The sequence below is a fragment of the Anabrus simplex genome, chromosome 7 (genome assembly GCF_040414725.1).
Source record: "Anabrus simplex isolate iqAnaSimp1 chromosome 7, ASM4041472v1, whole genome shotgun sequence".
Lineage (NCBI taxonomy): Eukaryota > Metazoa > Arthropoda > Insecta > Orthoptera > Tettigoniidae > Anabrus > Anabrus simplex.
In genome coordinates this window covers 30,523,340-30,543,978 of record NC_090271.1, presented here as the reverse complement: position 1 = coordinate 30,543,978, position 20,639 = coordinate 30,523,340, and the positions used below count along the sequence as shown (strand labels likewise).

The following is a 20,639-nucleotide window of genomic DNA, read 5'->3' as shown; positions in this document are numbered from 1 at the left end:
CCTTTCTTGTGCAGGGGGTGGATGATAGCCTCCCTCCATTCATCTGGAATCTCTCCTGTGAACCAGATCTGTTGAAAGAGTGTTTCAAGTTGTTCCAGGAAGTTATCCCCTGCATATTTCAGAAGTTCAGCAACAATTGAGTCCTTGCCAGATGCTTTGTTATTTTTCAAGCTTTTGATGATCTCCTTTATTTCTTTCTTATCTGGCGGGGTTGATTCATGCAGTGTACTTTCTGGTTTCTGGAACGTCAGTTTTCTTGAGGTGGATCACAGTTGAGCAGTTCTTTGAAATATTTAGCCAAGTGTTCACAGTTCTGTTTGTTGCTCATAATCAGCTTACCTTGATCATTTTTGAAACAAATGTTGGGTGACGAGTAACCTCGAAGTTTTGTCTTAAAAGTCTGATAGAAGTTTCTGGTGTTGTTTTTCTTGAAATTCTCTTCTATCTCTCTCAGCTGGTCTCTTTCGAATCTTCTTTTGGCACACTTGAACACCTTTGCTGTCCTTTTCCTTTGGATCTGAAATTCTTCGAAGTTCTGTTTGTTGGAGTTCCACTTGTTCCAAGCTTCTGATCGTCTTCGTAGAGCATCTTCACACTCATCATTCCACCATGGATGTTTCTTCTTCTTAGCAAGAAAAATTGTTTGTTTCGCTGCTTCCTGGATCTTTCGAGCCATTTTGTCCCACTCATAGGACTAAAACGTGTCGAGTTCTTTCTGATATTTCACTACTATTTCTTCACTGACTTTGAGTTCTTCAATTCTGTACTTCTGTATTCTGAGGGGTTTCTTTCTACGGTTACAAGGTATGGGTTTCACTTTTATCCTTGTTAGATAGTGGTCGGAATCAAAATTAGCACCTTTCTGAACTCTGACATTCATTATTTCCTTCGGGCTGGTGGTCGCTACATGGTCAATTTGGAATTCTCCTAACATGGAGTTAGGTGATCGCCATGTCATCATCCGCTTGGGAGCTCTCTTGAATTGAGTGGACATTATTTTCATGCCAAATGATTCACAAACATCTATCAGTCTTTCACCATTTCTGTTTGTCCTTTTATGAGCCGTGTATGTTCCAACGATGTTTCGAAATTTTTTCTCTTTTCCAATCTGAGCATTAGAATCTCCCTTCAAGATCTTGACATGTTTTTCTGGGGTTCTGAACAGTTCTTCTTCAAGTTGTGACCAAAATTCTTCTACTTTCTCTGGATTCTTTCTGTTATCTTCATTAATTGGAGCATGAACATTGAAAATGGAGTACAATTTGTTTCCACTTTTGAGAGTTAGTACAGACAGTCTGGGAGATGGAGATCTGAAGTCTACTATAGATTCTGTTATAGAGTTGTGAATAAAGAAGGCTGTCCCGAGTATTAAGACTGGATTCTTGGTTTTCTCTGACTTCTTAACTTTGATAGCTGGTCGTCCTTTCAGTATTCTGTAGTTTCCAATAGCCGACACTTCATCTGAAATAAATCTTGTTTTTTGGACCGCTAGAACTTTGATCTTATATTCATCGACTACTTTGATCAGCTCCTGCGTCTCCGAAGACCTTAAAAAGTAGTTAGTGGGACGTAAAGCAAATAACATTATTATTATTATTATTATTGATCAGCTCCTTTTGTTTACCAACTTTCATAAGGGTGTTCACATTGAGTGTGCCAAAGAAATGCTTTTCTTTCGTTCTGAGTTTGCGGGGTGACGGATCCTCCGACTGATCCCCCAGAATCCTTTGCCCTACTTGAGCCAGAACTCTGGCCCCGGATTTTACCGGCTGGGGTACTGGATTCCGTACGTTTTGTCATCATGTTACTTGCGTGGTTTTTGGTTTGGGGGAAAGGGCAAAACCCCATCCAAAAGGTAAAACCAAGTTGGTGAGACCTGGCGTTTTGGAACAGCCGTCCCTAACATGGAATCCGACGCTGACCAGGAAGCCGCTCGATTCGGGAACAGTCGCGCCTGGGTTTTAAGTCGCTTTTCTTTTCGGGGTGTGCTCCCTTAGGTTCTTCCGCTCTCTGTGCCGTTGGGAAATAGATTCCTCTTCCGCCGCTGAGACCGTTGACCAGTTTCGCCTAGTAACCCTAGGTAGGGGCCCTATAACAGGGTGCTACCATCCGGAGCCAGATGGACCCTGGTTTTTTTACGAGGTTAATACTCCTCCCGCTCCTCCTTCCTCATCACTTGCACAATGAGGCCCCAGGCTTGCGACCGGCACTGGCGGAGTTATTATCATTATTATTATTATTATTATTATTATTATTATTAGCGTATTCTCCCAATAATGGAAGACGTTAAGCAAACAACTCAATCAAGCTTTCTTTGGGTTCTTCTTGTTCTTCCAATAGGCTTTCATTCTCTTATTATTATTATTATTATTATTATTATTATTATTATTATTATTATTATTATTATTATTTAGCCCGCCTGGTGGCCATGATTTTTAAGGCATCAAATCTGTATGGTCTGACACCGTGGTTAGCCGGTTCGATTCCCGTTGGTCGAAAAAATCACCATCAGAATGGTGGTCGACAGAGTAGTAGAGGTGGAGGTATACAATTTGTAATCACCAGATTGCGTAGCAAAAGCTTGAATTCAATTATAAGTATCCCCGTAGTGTTCGTATGGAGTGTGAGTATATGAAGCTGTTGATGGTGTTTTGTCCGCCAGATGGAGATGTTAAGCTTTGAGCAGACCCCTTGGTGTAGGCTACGTACGTTACTGACTCCCTATATCATCATCTCCCACCCATACATGCACCAGAGCTACACCACGCGAGCCGAACGTGTCCTGGAACACTCCCGGCACTAAAAACCGTACACTAAATAATTAAATTATTAATTTTAGAATAATAGTAATAATAGTTAAAATTGTACGGCTAATATGACAGAGACATTTCGATGTTATGCTACCTGCGCCTCATGGTCTCTAGGATATGACAAAGGGAACCGGAACTCTGTCGGATGACCTATAACTGAGTTTTAATTAATTTTGCCCAGGAAACACTATCAATAGGAAATGGGGTTATTTCTGTCCTTAAAAATCCGACTAGCTCTGCCAGGTACGAACCCATCATCTTAGGACTCAGAGGCCGATAATCTACCAGTAAACCACACAGGGAGCTCTCTCTGTAACCTAGTCAATGTCGAGCAGATGAGCAAGGCTGTTGGTTAAACACTCACCTACGTATATAGTGTTCAAAATGCTTCTTTTGCATGGCGTGGTTCAGGGCAAGACTTGTGTTATGACAAACGATACTAACCGTTCTACACTGTACAACTACAGAGTTTTAATACTCTTTAATTCTATTCATTGTGTAATTAATAACCTTCCACTATATGTATTTAAATTACATCAAGCAATAGTATAAAGGAATGTTTAGACGAGCATTCCTAACAGATATTATCAAACAGTATGACGAAAAGTTCAATCATGTACTAACCTCCCTAACACAACATGTATACGCAAGGGTGTCTGAAAATAAATTTCGGAATTTGTAAGATGACATACAGCTCTGAATCAAAAATCGTAAACAACTTCTGCATTAGCCTGTGCAGCTGAGCTGTCTTGCTTGATAACCTTGGGCGGTTCGCTTCTGTAGCTCGCTCAAATGCGACCCTGCTATCACAGAGCAACATCTGGTGAGCATGCCCGGATAATGAAGCGTCTTCATTCTGATTATCAAGTATCTTGAACCAACTGGCGTACGAAATGTATATCATGGTACTAAAAATCCTCCCAGGTTTGGGCGAACACAGTGCAGCTGTATGAATCATATCGGCAAATAAAGCGCATTTCGTCGATGTCAAACTTCGCGACTTCGCGATGATTATCGGCAAACTAATTACGGACATGATGTACCCACGTAACGCAATTCGGTAACATTCCTAAGTTGGTTATTTGACCCGAAAATTGATTCTTTCAGAATGCCCCAAAATTACAAGAGAAGATACAGTCATTATTGTGTCCTTGCTCATCAATATGTTCGACAATCTATACGACAGTTGTGAGCAATGTATGAGAGGTAATAGTGCATATTTTGGACACATGATGTACCGACAGAGTGTTGCATGTTAGAATGACATAACCTGATGTTCAGAGCATGCTTATAAATATTTATATCACTTTTAGATCATTTATTTCGTTAATGTTTTGGCAAGAAATTACTTAAGTGTTGTATCTATGGAAGGTCATTCTTTGAACTTGTCAATGTTGATAAAGATAAGTGGATATGTGGGAAAGACTTCTCTTTATCCCGCTGAATGTATTACTTCTCTCTCCCTGAATCATAAACCGAGCCTGGAGTTGGTAATGGTGTGTGTTAGTGTTTTACTACTGATGAATATAGCATCGTTCGGAATTAGTTTAGCCTGTATTAATGTGCAAAAGCACTCGGCCCGATCCTGGAGCATCTGGTTCTCCTGACCTCCCTCTCCGTCTCGCACACATGCGGCACAGATAAAACGTGCCCCCAGCATCAGCTCGCTTCCGAGAAGATTCAATAGCTTCCTCATTTAAACTGTAACTTTCAGACATCTATTCTAACAGAAACTGCCCGGGCAACAAAACAATAAAAACATCTAGTTTATTCATAGATTTAAACAAATCACTTCCTCAGGTGGAGGCTATCAGAGGGCGGTTCCCTTTGCTGTACCCTTTGTTACATATGGAACTTCTGTTTACCTAGACAGATTACTCTTCATTACTTCTCCACACAAGTTCCACCAAAGTTGACACATTTTCCCCAATGCCAGGGACGTAGCCAAGGGGGTGCTACTGAGGGGTTAGAGCCCGCCATCTCCTCCATGGAAGTTTTACAAAGTAAAATAAAGAGGAACGGACAATAAACAAGTGAAATTCGACTCGATGGGATGGCTGTTTTGAACATTTACAGTGATATAATTGGAAAACATACAGATCTCTTGAATTTAATTTGTAAGAAGTTCCGAAAGTTGAATTTTGGATTGTAAATTGAACATTCGATCCAACTGTAAAACTTGATCATGTTGTTCTTTAGTGTACTGCAATCTGAATATCAACACAATTCACTTGTATCAGTGTCCTTATAATGCATGCGCACACCACACACGCACATTGCGTTCTATCATCATTTTGTAACTATAACTCCCCGTCCCATCGGTCGGTCCTGGCTACGTGGGTGACAACGCAGGGCCAATTTATGGAAACTATCTTAAAGAAAGTAAGCTTATGTCTCTTATGAAGGCCCAAACTTCAGTATCAGCTTGAATATTGTGACCTTCAACTCGGTGTTCGGTTTTATCAAGGATGTCCATTATTCCTTTAGTGAACATTTTGCACTTCGCATTGTTTAAGGAGCTACTTAGTCGAAGCGGTAAAGGAGTGATGGGTTCATCCGTAAGGACGTGGTTCGCTTCCCCGTCAGGAAGTCGAAAAATTTAAGAAATTAGATTTCGACTCCTCGAGCGGCACAGATAAACTAACCACCTTATCCCACTTGGTGCCGAGGTTACTCGTTTAAGTATAGAACTTACAGAAATTTTATAAAAATAACTAGGCACTCTTCACATTTATTCGATCCTGGTGGTGGCACTGTAGTTTTATTATCATATGATAGCGAATATAATATGCTACTGGAAATGGTCCAACGTTCTCCCACCATCACAGCCCTGTGACCCCTTAAAGGACTAAAAGGAGGAGAGTAGGAAGGTGGGTTCCCGCCCGCTTGTCTTCTCTAAATTAAATAGCTAGTTGGACCCTTCCAGAAGAATAGGCCTTAAGCCTACGTTGTGTCAGGTGTTGAACCCACGACATTACCACTACCACAACATTAATTCATCCATTCATAATATAAAGCACAATACTATATAATTAAAGATTGTACAATAACAATATTATGCAATTTTACAATAGAAGTGAGAATTTAACATTTCACCTGCTAGGTGTTAATTATCACAACACTATCACAAAACTACCCGACTGTTGCGCTGTTGCGCTTACTCAAACACTATCGCTTGCACTGACACACGCATAGTTGTGCGAAAGCACTCTCTACCACACAGTTGCGCAAAGCGCTCTCACATCCACACTATTCACTACACTGTACGGCACCGCGGCCGCCTAGGTGTACTGGCGGCATCCTGTGACTTGCTCCGCATAGATGTCCCATGACCATCCGATGGTGTAGAAGACCCAGGGATTCGCCATAACCCTGAAGTACTTCCTTGCCATGCCTAGACAGTGCAGGTGTTTAGCACTTGCACCGTCCCAAATACCGAGTGTGCCCAATACAAAAGCATCCAGACCGACATTGTAGCCGGCATCTTCTAGAATTTTCGCTGTTGGCTCGTATTTGGAAAATTTTGGTGTACGAGCATTTTGGAGCGATTGGTAGCTATATTCAAATGCGACTTCTTCGTTCTGTCGACTACAATCAGATCTGGACGTTGACCTAGGATGTCCTGGGCAATATTACTAGATTCTTCGACCCCAATTTCAGCTCCTCACACTGGACATGCTGGTTCTTCCGACAAGCCCCAGTGCTGGCAGGTACGGTCTTGACTAGACGGTCCAGGATCTCGTCGTGGCAAGATGAGGGCGACAATTGTTAGCACGTGGGCCATAGTCTCCTCCTGATGTCCACACCCACGGCATCGGCGATGGAATCGCTTGCAACCATTCAAGGTTGGAAGGTACATTCCGGGACGAGTTTCACATAACCTTGCCCTGATCTTGTTTGTGGCTGAGTTTGTATAAGTTAGGTAGTGCTCCATCAAGCAGTTCTTGAGTAGCTTGGACATGTCACGTTGAGACTTTAAGTCCGCCGTGCTGGAGTTGGCTTCTGGGATGGGAAGGTGTAATTCCCATCGTTGAAGGGTGTCGGCCTATCCCCAATGAAGGCCTGATGTACGGGATTGGATCCTGCAAGTCCCTGATCACACGTAGGATCATAGTGTTCCTACTCCCTGAAGACTCTCCCAAGAGGATCCTCCATTGACCCGGAGAGGTAAGTTGCCATGTCCCTCGGAGTAGGATCTCATATGATCCTCTTCTTGACTGTAGTACGGAGGCCCTCCTGCGCTAGCGTAGCGATAGTCGGGTCGGGTGACGTTAGCAGCCGGAAGCCGTGGTATATGGCTGCTTTATCTGACACGTCTACTAGTGTCACTCCTCAAAGGGCCTTCATGGCTTGGGCGGAGATGACTTTACTTAGCATCCTTTCCATTGACATCACAGTGTCATCATGCTCAGCAGCGAGTCTCTTTTGGATTTCACTGGATTTACTCTGTAAAGTTTGGATGTAATTTCTCAGAGATATTTAAGAGACTGCTTTCCTAGCACCACGTATAAGGTACTTTAAGGTTAGACATATGGAAGTAAAGCAACAGAAACAGTCCAGTAATCCTGAGATTCAAATTTCGTCGCCCGTCATTCACTCATGCATAGAAAGTAACTTATACTCCAATGCCCAATGGAAAGAATAGTAGACCTCAAGAGCTCTGCAAGATTCGATCTGTTAAGAAAAACTTGGTCCATCTTTGACAAAATGTGTTGTGTCGGCAAGACTCAATCCCCGAAGTGTGACTTTGGTGGCTCTACTCAAACTATCAAACACTGTGTGGGAGGGTGTGACAGAAAAGCCCATTCTGTTAACTGGGTCTGACTTCCTGGAGGGAAATACAGAAGGTCGTTCGGGATCTCTGGGGACGATGTTTGAAGGGTTATTAGCTTATGAAAAGCCATGTCTCCACCAAAGATCATGCTCAGTTGGAAAGCCAGCATTTCCGACAACGTAATTTCCATTGTAGCAGAGTTTTTCGGAGAGCTAGCATGTCAGTCTTATCCCACTCCTCCTGACAGGCTTTCTAGAGGCTATCGATTGTGCGTGGGCATCCATTTTCTAAGGCCCTTTTTAGGAGTCCAAATGCATAGAAGTCCATGGGTGACCCATCAGTGCCTTCACTGGAATGTCAATAAAAGGAATTGCACAGATTCCAGTTTCCATCTCCATTCTCTCTAAGAACACGCGAGTCGAACGAGAGATGTGGCTGGACATTTTATGTACGCATACCTGATTTTTCGCCCTACCTTACAGTGTAGGGATATCTATGTTGTAAATGGGTGTTGAAACTTCTTGCTGATAGCATGTAAAGTTCATTTTCACATTATTAGCGACACAGCGAATGGTTCACTTGCCATTGTAGCAGTATCCAGCGATGATCATGAAACCCACTGAAAAACTTTCCTGGCATTCTTTATACAGTGTTAGATTTTATTTTATTTTTTGTCTCCAGAGCGGGAGTAAATCGATCGGGGTTTGTTACAGTCACTGAGGTACGCATATTCTTCGTCTAATGTCACCACATTTTTCCATCTGTCCCCTGTTAGATAGTCCTCTTACAGCTTTCTTGCGTTAGCGCGACGTTCCAAAATGTGACGAGGCAGCAGCTTGTGAACTCGCCGCTTATACTGGTTTTCTAATTGCAGTTCCTTGTTTATTACGGTGTTAACTGTTGAAACAGACATCCCCAACTTATGTGCGATAGTCGTTTGTGGAGCAGGGTTACCATGTGAGACAAGGGCCTTCACTTTCCTCACCACTTCTGGTGGACTGTGGATTTGCCTGGAATTGAGTCCAGTCGACCTTTGCCTTTTTTTATTCAATACAGCACTGATCCCCATTCTTGGATATCAAGAAATCATGCTTCTCGCACATTCATTGGATTGAAGAATAGCTATATTTAGCATGAGAAAGACTGCTATGTAGCCCTCCCTTTAAGGGTCAATCCGCTTCGGCATCGTTGTAGCTAATATCACGAAATTCTACACACATGTTCTCACTACTGACGTAAGTAATTGCTCCCCGTTTTGACGTGCTGAAGTTTACAGGTAACAGCGCCGCCTGCGGCCTTCAAACTCGTAACTGGAGACCCTGAACGACCCTCTGTACAGGAGCATTGGCCTTAGATATTTAGATATAACATTTCAATGTGAGACTGTGTGACGGAAGAGTCTCTTCTGGTGACTGGATCTGACTTTCTCCAGGGAAATACTGGACTGGACACTGGCCTCATACGCTACGATATAATTGTGTACGAAGTTCTTTTGTTTTTTGTTGTTTTTGTTTGTACACAGCTGCCATACGATAAATAAGTAATCCAATGGGTGAACAGCCATTTATGCAGTCGTATCAGGTAACGGCACGAAAGCTCGTATAGTAAAGATAAAGGTGAAGATCCAGGCACAAGCGAGTGAAAATAATGCCAGACAGCTACGAGCTTCGTGGTCGCCTCTAACGATGGGCGAATGATACACTCACAGCAGAACTGCCAATATTTGCTAATAAGGCAGCGTGAGAAGTAATAAATGATACGGATTCTCTTAGGACTCCTATTTGAAACTCATCAACTTTAACACAGTAAAGAAAAATCCAAAGACAATGGAAGTGGGTGGTAAAAAGGAACTGGTAGTTGATATTCCATTTATAATTTCATTCTAAATTGAGTCGTCCGCACAAGGAGAAGTCTCCATTCAATTCAGTACAAAATAAAGCAGGTGTATTTTGTGCAAAGCTTATTAAATGCACCACGATACTTCTATATTAAATATTACATGCTGATCAATAAACACTGGGGTTCAAAACTTCATCGTCCTTAATTAAATATAAACAAGGTATCGCGACATGACGTGCTTAAAAGCTATAAATGAAATCTGAAGAGGTATAGTTCGTAGGCAAATGACTTGTTTTAAAAGCTCAAACAACGCTCCCTCAAGTTAAGTTTTTGAGCCATTCAAGAAACTATATACTTAGAATAACTTTGACTGAAGCTTCTCCAGCCATGTATAGTCCATTACAAAATGGTAATTAATGAATCGCATGCAAAGAACTCAGATATTTGGAATGACAAAATGCAGAGTGCTGCTACGCGAGTATATTCCCCACCCCCAACTTTTGTACAAGTTTCACTACATTCGATAAAAGAAAGGATACCGCTTACAGACGTAACATGATATGTGTTTCTTATTCTTCAGTGCTGAAGTCTATTATATAATAATAATAATAATAATAATAATAATAATAATAATAATAATAATAATAATAATAATAATAATAATAATAAAAGTTCCACTCAGGAAAATAGATCTCAAGGAACGGAAAATCGTAAGGATGATACTAGGACCCATAAGAGAAGAGGATGGCGCCTATAGGATGGGCCACAACAGTGAGCTCTCTGATCATCAGAAGACATAATCACATCCTTGAGAATAAGACGACTAGCCTTCTACGGCCACTTGGAACCCTGCAGGCTCACCAACAAGATCTTCAGCACGACAGGTAGAGGGAAAACCTAAAAGAACAGATGGATTACTGCAGTGAAATTGGAACTTGGAAAAATTATAAATTCGATCAAACACCATCCAGGACCGATCCCAATGCAGGGTCCCTCAGCAGAATGAACAGCACAGGGACCACCAGACCGAAGTGGACAGAGGAAATGAAGCTCGCACGGGGCCAAGACGATAATAATAATAATGGTATTGATTTTACGTCCACCTACTTTTGATGGTTTTCGAAGACGCCGGGGTACCGGAATGTTGTCCCGCAGGAGTTCTTTTACGTGCCAATAAATCTATTGACACGAGGCTGACGTATCCGAGCACCTTACAGAACCACAGGACTGAGCCAGTATCGAACCCCCGAAGTTGGAATCAGAAGACCAGCGCCTCAAGCGTCTGAGCCACTCAGGCCAAGAATAAACAGATGAACCATGTAAAGCCCCGATGTCCTAAGTAGGCCCAAACGAAAGAAAATAATAATAATTAGGCTGCCTTAGCAACAGCGTACACGTATACTGATTTGACGCCATTCAGACTGCCCGCATGTCAGTTTGCACAGTACCAGGTAGCAAAGGCGACCTATTTCGACGTAATTAACTTTGGTCAACATCGTCTTGAAAGCAAAATTCATGGTTATCACTAAGCAGAAAATAAGCAACGGTATTATCACCCTGGACGGACAAAATTGAAGAATGTAGCACATTAGCTGGCGCAAGAGTGGGGCCCAGATATAAAAATCAAAACCAGAATCACCGTAATAAACAAGCGTGTTTCTGCAGTTAAAACGTCTTGTGACCTCCAGTTCGAAACTCGATGACTTGTCGTGAAGTGTTATCAATGGTGGTTTGTGAAGTTTCCTATTGGAGAAGCACGTTATCGTTTAAATACAGACAGGGACTCACACATATTAACACACGCAAGCATAAACAATGAAATACAATATGCCAATACACTCCTAAATTTACCTTATCATTCATTCCTTTGTCAGAGCCGCCCTTCATTCCTTACCTCGATCATAGCCTGCGCGTCTTTCCCTCTCAGTCGTCCTTGTACTTCTCAGGAATATCTTTACCTATCTAATGTAGGGAAACGTCTTTCTCTTTCTACGTTAGTCATTGGTATGATTCTAGCATTATTTTCAACAATAGAACATTTCGAAATAGAAGTCAGAGAACTGTGTAACTTTTTATTTCACTTTTGGATCACTGCCTTTGATCCAGTTTCTCTCATTACAGTAGGCCTCTTCCCCAAGAAACACAGTCGGCTGAAACCTTTAGAATCCATGCACTTCAAGCGTCTTTTCTATGGTTACATGAGAGTTGTGACCGGGAGCTAATATATACGATTTTACCCTATCCTGAAGCCATATTTCACAGTTCAGAAGTACTAGTCACCTTCCTTGTGAGATTGAAACCTATATTATATTTTATATAATGTATTGAGAAGTAAACGCAGGCTGAGTAGACCTCGAACCAGTCCTCAGATCCAGATAAAATATCCCTGACCTTGCCGGGAATCAAACTCGGAGCCAATGGGTATATCTAAGGTCACTGGTCCACACAGTATCAGTAGCTTTACAATAGTCCTGGTGTCAGTTTAAACTATATTTACCACAACATAAGGATGTTATTGTTAGCTAAATATAATTAATTATAATTAAAATTATTTTTGCATTCTAGTATTATCAACTGAAATTTTTACATCGTTTGTGAAGCAAGCTGTATCTAGCGAAGAAACGTGTAACTTCTTATTACATGTTCTACCTTTGATACAACCAGCTCCATTTTGGGTTGTTCTAAAATCTACTTCCTCCAGAATTTTGCCTACATGCCCTTTACATGTCCATTGGGTTGTTACGTAGACCATTTTAACTAAAAAACGTGAAAAGTTCCATTCTGGCACGTAGACCCTTTTTAATTTATAGTTTTCAAATATTGTCTAAATTGTGATTCGAGCAGCAATGAAAAATCTTTCGAAATTTTAGGCTATGCGTATCTCAACAAAATACATAAGATGTAGGTTCTTATCAGAACTCACCGTCCATTTTCCGCGTGCCGTTCCACCACGTTACGCTCGGGATGGGTTTGCCGCCACCAGATTCGCACATCAGGCTCAGTTCGTCACCCTCGTTGAACGGTCCAATACTGCTGGCGTTCTGGAGAACACTGCCATCTCCCCGGGTCACCTTCACATACTTGGGCTTGACTGGAACAAAGAAAGTCACATGTTGTTACAAATAACTCTCAATGCAGGGGTGAGCATACGGTAAAATGAACAACAATTCCTTCACGTTGAACCCATAATTCTACGGGGAGAAAATTTTTTTTTCTCCAATATTTATTTGGTATTAAGAAAGTACTTTTATGTTTGAAGGCAGCCATGTTGCGCTCCTAAGAGCCCCGATGTCGCGTGGGAAGGTTCTCACTCACGGCGAGCTCGCGAATTGCCGGGACACCTCGGTGGGACTCGAGTGCCCGACAATTCTTTAACTTCATGGAATTCTGCACAACGAGGGATTTTGACAATATAGTAAATAAAGAAATATATAAGCAAAATTATTCGTACACCCTCCGTGAAGACAGAGACACTAGGGAAAACTTTAAATGCAGTTAAGCCTAAGTACATGTTAGCGTGAGACCAGCGAACCAGCTACACGTGCCAAGGTCAGGGGAGGAAGAAAGCGCGCGAAACGCACGGGCAGAAATAATTTATTTCCCCGGTTATGAGTGTAGAAAAATTATAAAATTAACACCTAACATAAGTGCAAGTCTGTCCCGAGTTCTGGGACAAGTCTCATCAAAATTGGTCTATTAGACGCAAATTTGGCAGATTTCACAATCAAGCCTCATAGAGGGGATAGCGTCCCTCCTGAGATTATAAAAGAAACCCCCCACCGTAATTTTTCAGTGTCGATCTGGAACTTGAAGCCGCGGGAGCTTGCGCCCGTCGCCATTGGAAATTCGCGCCAGATTGACCGACAAATAATTAAATACATGTCCGTGGCTAAGGTCCATATACTTGGTTAAGAAGAAAAGTGATTGGGAAAGCTCTGAACGTTTGCCGACGAACTAGGAAAAGTGTAGGCTGGTTGAAATATACGCAGCAGGTTTTATTTATATCATCTCATGTACACTTGAAAGTGAAGCAGAGTCTTGGGGGAAGCTATTCAGAGTAGTTCGCTCCCTTATCGGCCGAACACCTGTTTTATTAAGGTAACGGAGAGAGAAACCACTCTTGGAACGTATCGGACAGTTGTAGTCGACTGCAGGACGAGGGAAGTTCGTGGTGCAAGTTACAGAGAAAGTGCCTGATTTATTTGGTAATTTTAATATCGTGTGTGTGAAGGGTAGTGTTTGTATGAGTGAGATTTTGGAAATGAAAATGTTATCTGTGAAAATGAGCGGCTAAGCCCGAGGTCAGCTGGTGACGATGTAATCAGAATGCTGGGAATGTCACCATTGTGCAGGTCTGTCTATTTTATATTATGTTGTAGTTAGTTAGTTATTGTCTGTCCTAACCAACTTTTAGAGATGATTGTCGGGTTGATATTCGTAATTATCAGGCGAAAGGCGTTGTAATTTTTGGTCAGCGTGTGAAAATTTCAGTGTGTAAAGTTCATGTCAAGAACGGTAAAATGCGACGCTTAAAATTTTGTGTTGAATGTTCGATGAGATATCATTCAAAGCGTGGATTTTTGGAACGTTATAAGTGTAAATTTGTCGTGGCGAATATCTCAATCTCAGATGTCAGTTGAATTCAGAAACGTTGGTCGATAATAATGATAATAATATTAATAATATTAATATTAATAATAATAATAATAATAATAATGTCTACCACGGGATAAGGAAATTTTTCTATGTTAAAGTGCATTTAACCAGTATATTTTTACAAGGATCGCAGGCATATTTAGATGATTTCGGTGAAATTTGTTAGTCACAGTCAGTAATGCGGAGGAAATTTTGGGACATCGTGTATATCAATGATACGGAAAGTCGCTGGGTGCTCTTGGACTCTCGAGGTTCGAAAGTCGTAATAATAGTAAAGTAAGAGATGTGTTTAATAATGGTTGTCGTTTCCACCAGGGGATCGAAGTATGAAAAAGGGTCTTGAAGGAAAAGGAATTTGAGAGCGACGAATTTATATGTACGTGGAAATGAGAGAGAAGTGATACCGCTGGAATAAAGCGAGGAGAAGGAGTTTGAGACAAGCTATATTTTTAAAGAGGAAGTATTTAGGAAACAGGCTGTGTTGAGGCAGGCTGTACTGTTTTCCGCAATCAATCCGAATTTGAGACGACTATGGTGTGAAGCATCGTAAATTCATAGAAAGATTCCAAGTGAAAACGACTCTAGTAAAATGTTAAAGTCTGGGTAGTACACATCCAGTGATTTTTGGTTACGGAAAGCCCGTATGGATAATAAGATAATGAGCGACCTCAAAGATCAAAGAGCACTTTGGACCCATGGTTGGGTTGTATTGAATTTGTTCACTGGAGACGTCGTTGATAATATGGTTGGAATTGATGATAGACGATTTGAGAATTTCGAATGCGGTAGTGATGATTATTATTTTTGAAGGTATCCACTAAATGGTAAATATGTGTTGGGAATTTTCATTTGCTTCCCTAACACTTCAGTGCACAGGCTGAGATTTTGTTCGAGGTGGAGAATCGTTCGTCACGTATATTTATTTTTGAGTTCATGTATTGTAATGGTAGAGACTTACTGTGTTTTTTTTTTTCGACTTGCATTCATTTGATAGTAAGAGACGTGGTTCCGTCGTGCGTATTTTGTCTGACCAGATTTAGTACTAAAAGTCAGAGTCTGTTTGAAATTGCTAGTTCGCCTGATATGTTAAGGGAGGCGTAGTACGACCCACTTTGACGCCCGACGATAGATTTAGGACGTCACATGTTATTCTTGGAGTTACTGATGATGAGACGTCCTAGGCCACGCCCGACGATAGAATTTGGAAGGCATCATGTACATAATGATTAGGGTTAGGGTGTACAGATTTCAAGTGAGCCCGACGATAGGTCTGGGATGGTAGCTGTACACACTCAAGTCTCAGTTTAGATGTTTCTTTTGTTTTTTGTTTGGTGAAGCGGCCTGGATGAAGGTAGCAGTTACAGTACGATATGATTTATGAAGAGGGTCAATGCGTAGCTCTCCATTGAGATAATGGGACAGCTGTTGACAAGCGAGGGGTGTCCAAGTGTTGGATATCGGCTCGATATACACTGACTGACAGAGCAAATGCAACACCACGAAGGAGTGGTCAGAACTTTATGCCAATTGCAGGGTAGACTGACGTCACTGAGGTATGCTCATGATGTGAAATGCGCCGCTGTGCTGCCCACGTAGCGAACGATAAATGGGACACGGCGTTGGCGAATGGCCCACTTCGTACCGTGATTTCTCAGCCGACAGTCATTGTAGAACGTGTTGTCGTGTGCCACAGGACACGTGTATAGCTAAGAATGCCAGGCCGCCGTCAACGGAGGCATTTCCAGCAGACAGACGACTTTACGGGGGGTATGGTGATCGGGCTGAGAAGGGCAGGTTGGTCGCTTCGTCAAATCGCAGCCGATACCCATAGGGATGTGTCCACGGTGCAGCGCCTGTGGCGAAGATGGTTGGCGCAGGGACATGTGGCACGTGCGAGGGGTCTAGGCGCAGCCCGACTGACGTCAGAACGCGAGGATCGGCGCATCCGCCGCCAAGCGGTGGCAGCCCCGCATGCCACGTCAACCGCCATTCTTCAGCATGTGCAAGACACCCTGGCTGTTCCAATATCGACCAGAACAATTTCCCGTCGATTGGTTGAAGGAGGCCTGCACTCCCGGCGTCCGCTCAGAAGACTACCATTGACTCCACAGCATAGACGTGCACGCCTGGCATGGTGCCGGGCTAGAGCGACTTGGATGAGGGAATGGCGGAACGTCGTGTTCTCCGATGAGTCACGCTTCTGTTCTGTCAGTGATAGTCACCGCAGACGAGTAGACGAGTGTGGCGTCGGCGTGGAGAAAGGTCAAATCCGGCAGTAACTGTGGAGCGCCCTACCGCTAGACAACGCGGCATCATGGTTTGGGGAGCTATTGCGTATGATTCCACGTCACCTCTAGTGCGTATTCAAGGCACGTTAAATGCCCACCGCTACGTGCAGCATGTGCTGCGGCCGGTGGCACTCCCGTACCTTCAGGGGCTGCCCAATGCTCTGTTTCAGCAGGATAATGCCCGCCCACACACTGCTCGCATCTCCCAACAGGCTCTACGAGGTGTACAGATGCTTCCGTGGCCAGCGTACTCTCCGGATCTCTCACCAATCGAACACGTGTGGGATCTCATTGGACGCAGTTTGCAAACTCTGCCCCAGCCTCGTACGGACGACCAACTGTGGCAAATGGTTGACAGAGAATGGAGAACCATCCCTCAGGACACCATCCGCACTCTTATTGACTCTGTACCTCGACGTGTTTCTGCGTGCATCGCCGCTCGCGGTGGTCCTACATCCTACTGAGTCGATGCCGTGCGCATTGTGTAACCTGCATATCGGTTTGAAATAAACATCAATTATTCTTCCGTGCCGACTCTGTATTTTCCCCAACTTTCATCCCTTTCGAACCACTCCTCCTTGGTGTTGCATTTGCTCTGTCAGTCAGTGTAGATTTATATTTTTACTTGATTCTTCGTGCGTGTTAAGCGTTAATGACTTCGAGATGTTAATTTATTTTTTACGTACTTTATTGTTTTCTCGTTTTGACGTCCGTTCTCGTTTGATAGTGTGCATATTGACACTCAGTGTATTAGTGTGAGACTTGAGTTGCGAATGCGGTTTCGATTCGTCAGCCAGTAACATATTTATTTTCAATCTTGTCGTACTTTCATTCTTATTCATAGTTAAAGTAAGTAAGTAATCACTTTACAAGTAGTGTGTTGGGACAGACAGTAAATAGAGAGATCTGTACTGGTAGCATTGTTTTTCAAGGGAAAGAATTCCTTAAAGTTGTAGTAAAGTTTAGCGTGGACTGGTAATTCTTTAAGCATAACAAACCCATTTCTAACCTGAAAATCGGTTCGATAATAATACTTTTCAAGTGACTTTCCACTTTTTAATTAACCTCTGTGTTTGGCATTTCTTCTAAATGCATAATTAGTAATTGTTTCCTGCATTTCGCAGTTTTGTTCCTTTAGAACGACATAACGTAAGATCCTCTCGGATCATGTTGTTGTTGGTTCCTTCCCAACAGCTGTTTGGGGTGATGCACATTTAGCATCGGGATTACCTTATCACTTAAGGGTGTCATGAATGACAAATACATGGTGGGATTTTATTTCAATTGTGAATGATGCTGTTAACTTGTAGTGAACACCATGCTTTCCCATAATATTTCGCAACCTATCCAAAGCAACTGATAGTCAGTTTGGTTCGATTAAGGGTCCATTCGGCGGGTGTTCCGTATCCGTGAAGGGTATTCGACTGGTGGATAACCTTAATTGAGAGAAATCAGGCGTTCTACTTGTTGAAAGTCAGATTTTCCACGGATCGTGTGGATTAACTCTCAGTTCTTGTTTGGAATAATAGGTGCCCGGTTTTCAGGTCTTCCCTTTTTCAGTTTTTCAGTTTCGCTGTCCACTAACATATTAGCTTCTCTGAAACAACTCTTCGACATTGTAAGAAGCAAATTGACGTTATGTAATGTGACTGTGTTTGGAACATTCAAAAATCAATAATTTATATTTTTTTTATTTTGCAAGAATGCATATTAAATTAATGATGTTATCGTGCTCTTTCAAGTTAATAAAAGTTAGTAAGCACATTTTTGCTCCTCATTTCAAGTAGTTAGGCTCTCTTCTGAACCCCATCGTTTGGTTAAGATCGTGACCGAATTTATTCCCGCAACGACCCAAGATTTAAGAGTTCTAAATTGTTCTACTGTAGCAGCCGTGGCCGACCAACGATGGAATGGTAAGTTCAAGGGTTCAACGTGTCAAACACCTGTAAATATTTTTCTTTTTCTCTATTTCTACCATAGTAAATAGAAACTCTATTATAAAAAATACCCTCGTCACAATGACGAAAAAACAGGAGAATAAATTGGCTGGAGGAAACTTGTTTTGCTATTTGCTTTACGTCGCACCGACACAGATAGGTCTTATGGCGACGATGGGATAGGAAAGGCCTGGGAATGGGAAGGAAACAGCCGTGGCCTTAATTAAGGTACAGCCCCAGCATTTGCCGGGTGTGAAAATGGGAAACCACGTGAAACCATCTTCAGGGCTGCCGACAGTGGGGTTCGAACACACTATCTCCCGATGCGAGCTCACAGCTGCGCGTTCCTTACCACGCGCCCAACTCGCCCGGTACTGGAGGAAACAAGAGGAGACCTGAATGAATTGAATGAATTGAACATCGGGGAAGATATCATGAAAAATCGCCAAGTCCTCAGGACCTCAGTAAATAAACACACATTTGTGGTGAAAACTAGCAGCAGAACTGGTACAAAGTGGTCAGAAGAACGGAAGAGGCAACACAGTGAGTTCATGAAGAGATTTTGGAAAAATAGGAAGGCGAAAGTCATCAAGCCATTGAACAGGTTGCAAGGAGTTCTAGGAATGGGCATAACGAAACAACAACAATAATAATAATAATAATAATAATAATAATAATAATAATAATAATAATAATAATAATAATAATAATAATGCTGTATCCTACTACGTACTTGTACGATTTTCGGAGGCGCTGATGTGCCGTAAGTTTGTCCCGCAGGAGTTCATTTAAAGACATGAGGCCGATATATCTGAGCACTTTCAAATAGCACTGGACCGACCCCGCATCGGAGATACCAATATGGGCTCAGAAGGCCACTGCTCTACCGTCTGAGCTATGCAGGCTTGGTCTTTAGAGTTTAATGGATATGTTTATACATGCCCGTAACCAAGAAAGACTACCCTAGTGGGTCTACATTAATAGAAATTGGCTCGTATAAGTTTGATGTTGTGCGTAGCTTTACCTACCTTGGATCAGAAGTTAATTACAAGAATTAAGTTCTGAAATCCAAAAACGTATACTGTCTGCTAACAAGTGCTATCATGGCCTCAGAAAACATCTGAAGTCTAAGCTCCTGTTCAGGAAAACTAAAGTCCTGATGTATAAAGTTTTTTTTGTTTTTTTTTGTTTTTTACGATTGGCTTTAAGTCGCACCGACACAGATAGGTCTTACGGCGACTATGGGATAGGAAATGACTAGGAGCGGGAAGGAAGCGGCCGTGGCCTTAATTAAGGCACAGCGACTCTATTACATAAATATTACAATGTAATACTCCATTTTGCCTGGTGTGAAAATGGGAAACCACGGAAAACCATCTTCAGGACTGCCGACAGTGGGGTTCGAACCTACTATCTCCCGAATACTGGATACTGACCGCACTTAAGCGACTGCAGCTATCGAGCTCGGTATAAAGTTTTAGTAAAGCCTGTATTAACATATGGTGCTGAGACCTGGACACACTCAAAATCTGATGAAAGACAGCTCGGTATATTTGAAAGAAGGATTTTGAGGCAAATTTTTGGGCCAGTGGAAGAAAATGGTGTCTGGAGAAGAAGATATAATCATGAATTTTATATTTTATATAACGAACCAAACATTGTTAACTGTATAAAGATCAGAAGGTTGGAGTGGACAGGACATGTGTTGCGTGCTAATGACTGAATGATAAATAAGGTATTTAATGCAGTGCCAGAAGGAATCAGGAAAGTTGGCAGACCAAAGTTAAGGTGGGAAGAAGGGGTGAGAGATGATGTAAAGATAATTGAAATCAAGAATTGGAGGAGCGCTGCACTTAACAGGAAAGAATGGGGAAAACTTCTTCATTAGGCCAAGGCCCACAAAGGTCTGTCGCGCCAGTGATGATGGGTATGTTTGTATCATTATATATCCTCCTAAAGCAATAATTTCTACAAACTTGCCGCCAGCGACTCTATACATAAATATTACAATGCAATACTCCACTTTGTATGGTTGATGGTAAATACCCCTAGGTCTGAAACGAACTTTTGACTGAAATACAAGAAACTGTATTGTAAGTGTATAAATTAATTATGACTCTCATTCTCTTCGAAACTGTCAACATTAGATATTCGGTTAAGCTTATCATGACACCAATGACAACACGTTCGTTTAGTGCAGAATGAGAAAGTATATGAGAGTCCAATTGAATCCCAAGAAGAGCTCGTAGCTCGTACATCCCATTCCTGGGGTCTTTGAACGTCTGCGACAGGCTACGGCACGTCGTTGCAGAGTATATATTGAAGGAAGTGGACA

The 20,639-nt window shown here is 42.2% G+C and overlaps 1 protein-coding gene across 2 annotated transcripts in view; it reads right to left on the bottom strand.

Annotated features, from left to right (window-relative positions):
* nrm (neuromusculin) overlaps positions 1–20,639 on the bottom strand; it is a 1,172,097-nt gene that overhangs the window by 553,841 nt on the left and 597,617 nt on the right. For both annotated transcript variants that reach the window (XM_068228563.1, XM_067151064.2), the window contains exon 3: positions 12,347–12,514. In XM_068228563.1, coding sequence (XP_068084664.1) covers positions 12,347–12,514 — 168 coding nt within the window. The remainder of the gene's footprint in view (positions 1–12,346; positions 12,515–20,639) is intronic.